The sequence below is a fragment of the Mytilus californianus genome, unplaced genomic scaffold, assembly GCF_021869535.1.
Source record: "Mytilus californianus isolate M0D057914Y unplaced genomic scaffold, xbMytCali1.0.p SCAF_2, whole genome shotgun sequence".
Taxonomy (NCBI): domain Eukaryota; kingdom Metazoa; phylum Mollusca; class Bivalvia; order Mytilida; family Mytilidae; genus Mytilus; species Mytilus californianus.
The window spans coordinates 109,756,851-109,764,503 of NW_026262668.1; the positions used below are offsets into that span (position 1 = coordinate 109,756,851).

At 32.3% G+C, this 7,653-nt stretch overlaps 1 protein-coding gene across 1 annotated transcript; it reads left to right on the forward strand.

The window, feature by feature from the left end:
* Positions 1-6,493, forward strand: LOC127730735 (toll-like receptor 4). The gene is made up of 2 exons (XM_052239263.1): positions 1-866; positions 3,849-6,493. The coding sequence occupies exon 2, from the start codon at positions 3,878-3,880 to the stop codon at positions 6,365-6,367; it is 2,490 nt and encodes an 829-aa protein (XP_052095223.1). The 5' UTR covers positions 1-866; positions 3,849-3,877; the 3' UTR covers positions 6,368-6,493.
* Positions 6,494-7,653: the final 1,160 nt, after the last annotated feature.

Genomic DNA, 7,653 nt, shown 5'->3' on the forward strand with positions numbered 1-7,653 from the left:
TTTCTCAAATGGCAGGGGGTCGGGATGACCCCTGGGGACTAACCCTGTATATCATTCAAACCATCTTAGCATGACAAACCAAAATATATATGGTTTAGGGGTAGGGATCTCGACCATTTACAAGGTATTAGAACTTTCTTAAATGGCAGGGGGTGGGGGTGACCCCTGGGGACTAACCCTGTATTTCATTTAATGGGCTTTATCATTTAGAACATTTTCAATTAAAAAGATTGTGTCTATCACAAACAGTTTTCAATTTATAATCATTTGAAAATCTTTAAAAATAAAATCCCATAGGGTTCTATAGTAAAACCCTCTTTTCTTTTTGCCCCTCAAAGTACCCCTTTATAAACCCCATTGCACAAACAAAACCCTGATTGCACCACTAGACATGTTAGTCTAACATATTGTGAAACCCTAAATTAATCTGACAAGCGGTTTTGGAGAACGGGTGCGGACAAGTTCAAATTTAAAAGCGGCGGAAGAGGAAGAAGAAGAAGAACTGAGCAAAAACAATAAGTCTTCCCAAACTTCGTTTGGGAGACTTAATAAACATAATTTTCTATTTTTTCTGTTTGTAGCAGTGATTTTTAACATGTAAACCAGATAAACCATATTCGACAACTCCATTTTGAAAATCTCACTAGTTCGGGTAAATGGAGGTTGGCTACAAATCCGACGACTAGGTAAAATGAGGAAGTAAAAATACCACTCGTGCAGAATTGGGTCAGTTAGGTCGTGCAGAAAGAATTCGTTGTCTGTCAATTGGATTTAATGCAAATATGCACAGTTTGCAAATCTAAGCAAAGCTGATGGTGATATTTCGAGGAACAAAAACAAAAGGAAATTCAGAAATCAAAAGAAAGGTATGGATTATCATTTATCACAGTATTCTTTGTTGTGCAGTTTTGCATATTTAAAATTCGGCTTTTTAAAGAGTCAGGCTTTCGGTTAAAGAGAATTTTGCAGTAGTGTATTGCATGATAATGGAGTCAAGCCTTCGGCTATCTAAAGCAAGTTTTTCAATACTATGACATCATTATTTCTCTTCATTAGCTTTAATTTCCTCAATTTTCGTGGGAACCACGAATGATATAACTTTATGTATATAACGTGAGGGTACCCAAATTTCACCTATTTTGACAGTTTTTTCACCTACGTTTATTTATGATCCAGACAAACGTTTCCGTTCTGTGTTTATTTTTTTAGATTATCCTTATTTACAATACAGTTCCATCAATTAAACTTTGAATCCATTTTGAATCATATATAGAAAAATGGGTTTGACCTGAACTCCAAACGACCCATGATTCTGTAATGAGAAGTACCCATATTGCATCCATGCTTAAATTCACATCCGTAAAAATGATTTTTTGTTTTATTTCTCCAAATACTTATACCAATTTGACAATAGTCCAGCTTACTGTTCATTGTTTAAGAAATGTATGCCTGTGAAATATTTTAATTGCTCTCTTTTCCTTAATGGGTGTAATTTGGATACTTAGTGCAATTTGGGTACTGTGACGTTACCAGTATTTCCAATAAAGTCCGTTTCCGTTCTATAAATTTCCAAAAAAACATGCATGGATTATCAAAATTTCAAATTTATTATATATGGTAGTTGATTTTATATCCTATCTTTTTTGTAATGTCATATGAACGCTGACATTTTAAGAGAGATTTTTATGGGGTTTTTTTTAAAGCATGTCTTTGATATTTAAATTTTTAGAAACCCAATCTAATTAAAATATAGATCTCGGATTTCGTTATACTACGTTATACTACATACGAATGTAGTATAACGTAGTATAACGAAATCCGAGATCTATATTTTAATTAGATTGAATAGACCACTTAGGGACTATAATAATCCACTGAACTATTTGGGTGATATTGATATTATACGCATGTATAGATTATCACGTCCGTAACACAGGCGCTTAGGAAATGGATCCCTTTTTTTTTGGGGGTGTATTTTAATTTTTACTAAGTAAATATTCCTTAATATTTTAACTTATATTCACTTATTTAATGCGTTCTTGTTCTTATCCACAAGATATTAAAAATACAGTAGTATATATATGATGTCCCTCGATTCATATCTATTCCTCGTGGAAAATAAGAATAGAGGGGTGTCATATATAAATAGATCACATTAACGAAATGAACATAGTTTAAAATATTAAGAGCTATATATTTACTTTAAACAAAAGTTAAAACACAAAAAACAAAGATTCAGAAATAGGGGGTCAATTCCCCAACCGCATGTGAATCGTAATGAAATAATTTATGTTCTCCGTATTTATTTAACTCTAGCAGTGCACATTCCCATTCTCCGTCCAATATATAGCTTTTGTGAAGTTGAATCCTAAATGCGCTACCGTTATTATTTTCAAAAAGCGAAAGAGAATCCACGCTTGATACGTGCAGGTAAAATTCATCTATCGTTTAGTTACAAGTTTTGTTTTCTGGCAATCTTGGTTGATAATTTTTTTTTTAATTTAAAATTTTAAAATTTTTTAAAATGTTTCAAAATGTTTTAATTTTTTGGAATTTTTTGAAGTTTTTGAATTTGATTTTTTCGAATTTAATTTTCCAAAAAGGGAGACATGCTCTTGTATAAAGAACGTAACAACAATGCCGAATATGTGAGTCATGTGTTTTATTATTAAGACATGTCGTCAATTTAGGGGATGACGCTATTCCATCCTGTTTGAGAGATGTGGTCACCTAATAAGGGTAGATGATGTCTATGACTCATACAGGGTGTGCCCCCTTATAAGGCGAGATGACGTTTACTTTTGGGCTGCGTCATCGGGCAATTTCTGGTATGGACTTCCGCTGACGTCACAAGTGGGCGGGGAATGCCTAATATGTGTGCGCCTTAGTGCCTTTGGTTTTCGACTTGCGATCACTTGCATAAAACTGATCACATACTACTACTTTCTTCACTACATATATATTTAGGAATAAAAAAACATGTGTAGACCATTTCTATATAAGGTTTTTGTAAAAAAAAATGCATTATATATCAAGCTGTTGATTTCACATGCAATAATACTTTTAAGATAGAAATAGACGACTTAAGCGTGATAAAAATACACGGCGCAATTTGTTTTGATAGTGATGGAACAATCTCAAAATGAGAAGAGCTTTTTGTATAAGAATAACCTTTGTAAACTACAAACATAACTTGAATTATTTTTATGTGTAGAATTGAATAGGACTGGTATAAAGTACGAAATTTTCCACAAAAGCCTAGATTTTTAAATAAATTTGAAATAAATGCACTGTTTTTCTGCTAAGCACCATTATTTTGGTTTTATACCCGTCTTAAACGATTTAGGGCATCAGAGGCTAAATATCTTATGTTTTCTTATTTCTTTATATGTGCCAAAAAATAGCGAAATGTTCCTAAGTGCGATGTGTTTGTAAAGATAAGACCGCAATTTGAACGTTAACAAAACAAACGTTACAAAGAATCATCAAAATCGGGCTTCATCCACTATTTTTTCGTAAAATTATAGAAGATTATAAAACTGTGAAGTATTGGTTTTCGCTTGATATAATTTTGAAAGGGTTTATTTGGAGGTACAACTGTTTGATTTAAGTATTAGGAAGAAAGCATTTGCCAAATTTGCACTGTGGCAGATATAACGTCGGTAACGTCAGATTTCCTAGTATATACGAAGCAACATGCTTATTTATACTTCTTAACATAGACCAGTAGAAAAAGAAATAAGGCGGGCAAGTGAAATTGAGCTTTAAAAAATCCCGTCCTTGCTTCTTGTCCATTTTTATAACTGTATTCCCATAATTATATTGTAAGTATAGTTTCTCTGTTTTAGACAGGTTTCATCGGTTTGTGACATCCACTATGAACACGATGGATATAGCAAGAATGACTTGTTGTAGCATTTTGCTTTTGATTATAAAAGTGGATCCAGTATACCTCTGTCCAGAAAAATGTTCATGTGCATACAGAGATAATCGAACTTATCGGGTAGACTGTTCATACGAAGGACTAACACATGTACCAACAGATATTCGATCATACAAAGGCCTTAGAGTAATTCTAATGAACAATAATAATATTTCAGCACTAGAAAATGGCCAGTTCAATGGGTTACACGTATTAAATTATTTAGACTTATCCCATAACCATCTGGAAGAACTGTCTAGCGAAATGTTTATAGGGATGTTAAATTTGAAAACCTTAAAACTGAACTTCAACCGAATGTACATGGGTCAAATCTATGAAAATGCATTCAGATTTCTTGAAAATGTCCAAGTTTTTGAAATGTATGGAATTTACAATGATGTGTATTTTGAAGATGCTTCATATCCCGTTAGTGTTTTGTATCTTAAAAAATTAACTACTTTGAAACTTGATGGGCAAAATAATGGAAGTTTTGATGAGGAATTTACCCAGCTGAAAAACTTGCGCAATTTATCACTATCCGGGATAAATGGGTACTGTACCATTAACAGAATACGTGAAAATCATTTCGTAAATTGTCCATATCTAATTAAATTAAATCTCAGCTTATGTAAAATAAATTCAATTGATGCAGGAGCATTTTCCAATTTGGAAAAACTTGAAGACTTAAATCTTTCTTTCAATCGTCATTTAGAAATGACGGGAGTGAAAAACGCAACAGTAAATTTAAAAAAGACAAATATAAAGACTCTTAGCCTAGAGAACATACATAGAAATTATCAACTTATTATCAATAAAGATGCGTTTACGGAATTGAAAAACACAAATTTGGAGAAACTTTATTTAGACAAAAATGATATTGCGAGAATAGAAAAAGATGTGATTTATACACTTCCAAATACGATGAAGTTCTTATCTGTCAGGGATAATAAATTTTCCAATGGCAAATTTATTAAAGAACTTAATCAACTCGAAAATCTAGAAACGTTTGATTGCAGTTTCCAATTGCAGAGTTATTTGTCACTAGGCGAAGGATCTCCATTAATCAGTTTATTCCTTCAAAATATCGTAAGCGAAAAGAAAGATGAACCATTAAAGCTTCCGCCTAAATTACGACACATATATGCAAGCCATATGAAATTAAATTATCCAGTGATACCATCCCTTAGTTTTTATAACAACTGTCTAGAAACTCTGGACTTGTCAACGAACGGATTTGAAACATTTGGTGGAGAATGGAAAGGATTACATTCGCTTAAACTATTGAACTTGTCAAGTAATAAGTTGAGTTTTATACATCCCGATTCTTTTATCGATATGAAAAATGTGTCTGTTTTACTATTAAACGACAACAATATCGGGAAAACAATCGCAAAAGATACACTATTTAAAATATTTTCTTCTCAAGTGAATTTACAATACCTTGATTTATCTCACAATGAAATTAAAGAACTTCCTAAGTTTATATTTTCAAATTTAGGAAGTCTTGAACAACTCATTTTGAAAGACAATGTTTTAACAGCACTGGATTTCCATTTGCAAGGTCTATATAAAATAAAATTCATTGATTTCCAAACCAATTCGATATTCGAATTCTCAGACATACAACGCAACATGCTCAGCAAGTTATTTAGGACTAATAATCTAACAATTAATTTAGAAAACAACAAAATAAAATGCGACTGTCAGAATCCAAATTTACTTAAGTGGTTTAATGAGAATTATATTCATTTCGTAAATTTTCATAATTATAAATGTAAGTTTGAAAATGGATCTTACGTTTTTCTCTCTCGAGCAAGCAAGCTATTCTCTCAGCTGAGTAATTCGTGTAAGTCACTGCAATACACACTTTATAGTTTGATAGGATCCGTTCTCTTTACCCTGTTTCTATCAATGATTGCAATAATTTACTATAATAAACGTAAAGTAAAACACTTGATCAGTTTTTTCAGTCGACATGTACAACCATATGATGTTCTTGAACATGATGGCGATTCTGTGGATAACATTGTTTATTTGTCATATTCAGATCGCTCGTCACAAGTCGTTTCAAGAGTAGAAGAACATTTAGAGAAAAATGATATTTCCTGCTTTGGAAAACATAAAGTAGAATTTGGTGAGCCAGAAGTACCAGGATTGACAGCTGGTCTAAGACAAAGTGACTGTATTGTATGTTTTTTAACACCGGATTATCTCCAAGATGGTTTCTGTGTTCAAGAGTTCCGATATGGAATTCACAAAGGCTATGAGACTGGAAGGCAAATTATCATACTAGTTTTATTAGAGGATATTGATGACAAAAATTTGTTAATTCAAAATGAAGAATTTTATCGTTATGTTTTCAAAAATACGCCATATATTCCAAGAAGTGGAGAAGATTTACTTTCTTACATTGAAAAACAAGTAAGGTTGATTCAAAGGTTGTAAAAATATATTAATGTAAAAGTTTATGTCGGTTTATATGTAATTTCTGATAGATATTTACTTTTAAACATATAAACTTGTGTGTGTAGACTTCTTTGATATACATTTAATAATAAATGAAAAAAATATTCTGATCATGATTAAACTTTAATGTGAACAAGTCAATTAGATTCCTTCCAGTCACGGTAGGACAAAACTTGAAAAAGGCTTTAAAATATTAAGGTAGAGACACATACTTTATATACCGTTATTACACATCTGATTAAAGACATATGAGAAACATTTGGTATATTGGAGGTACTTACAAATTACGTCTTTCTATCAAAGAGCATTTGAACATTGTAAAAACTAGATTTGTCGGTACGATACGAATATCACCGACTGCAACCTAATCGCGAAAAATCTGTCAACCGAAACAAAACGAAACCGCATCTGTAAGTCATCTTTATACAGTAATGTATAAAAAGTCAACACCACATCTGCAAAAAAGTCCAGATAAATACAAATGCATTAAATTTTCTAAGCCCAAGGACCATAATTCCGATAAAATTCCGTCAACAGCAACGAAACGCAAAATCGACCTGTAAGTCATCAGTTACATCAATGTATCAGTAGGCATTCCAAAAAAAAAATGAAATCTAATACTCAAAAGGCCGTTCTTCCTCGAAAATTCGGTCTACCATAGATTGAATAGCAAACATTTCAATAAGTTGTGCCAAATCTAGCTAAGGCAATCTATGCCTGGGGGTAGAAAACCCTTTTTGTTTTGAATGATTTTCACATTCTATGAAAAGTAAATTTATCATGTTAGCACTGATGTAAAAAAAACTCAGATAAATATTTACAGACATAAGGAAGAAAGAAGGAACAACTGTTTGATTTCAAAAGGATGTAATGACGGACGTGGTTAACATTATACATGTAGGCCCCAGTCACTTAATGGTGGGGCTTATAAATACAAATTTACTGAAAAAATGACTTAGAGGAGAAGCCTAAACATTTATTTCAATCCTTATTGTGTTTCATAACTAATGATACTGGTTACGAATTGACCTGTCCCTATACTAATAACGGTTGACAAGTTGAACTGATGTGTATTGTTCACTCCACGATTTTGGTGAACAGGAAGTTGATGAGCAATGGTTGCTAAAATTGCATAATATTGAAGACTTTAATGTTGGATTCGTTCACAATCCAGAACCATATGCAGTCAAAAGTGCATGTTTCAAATCTAAAATAGTGTGTGGAACATATGCACTTCAAGCTGATCGAGCAAAATGTAATGGGCA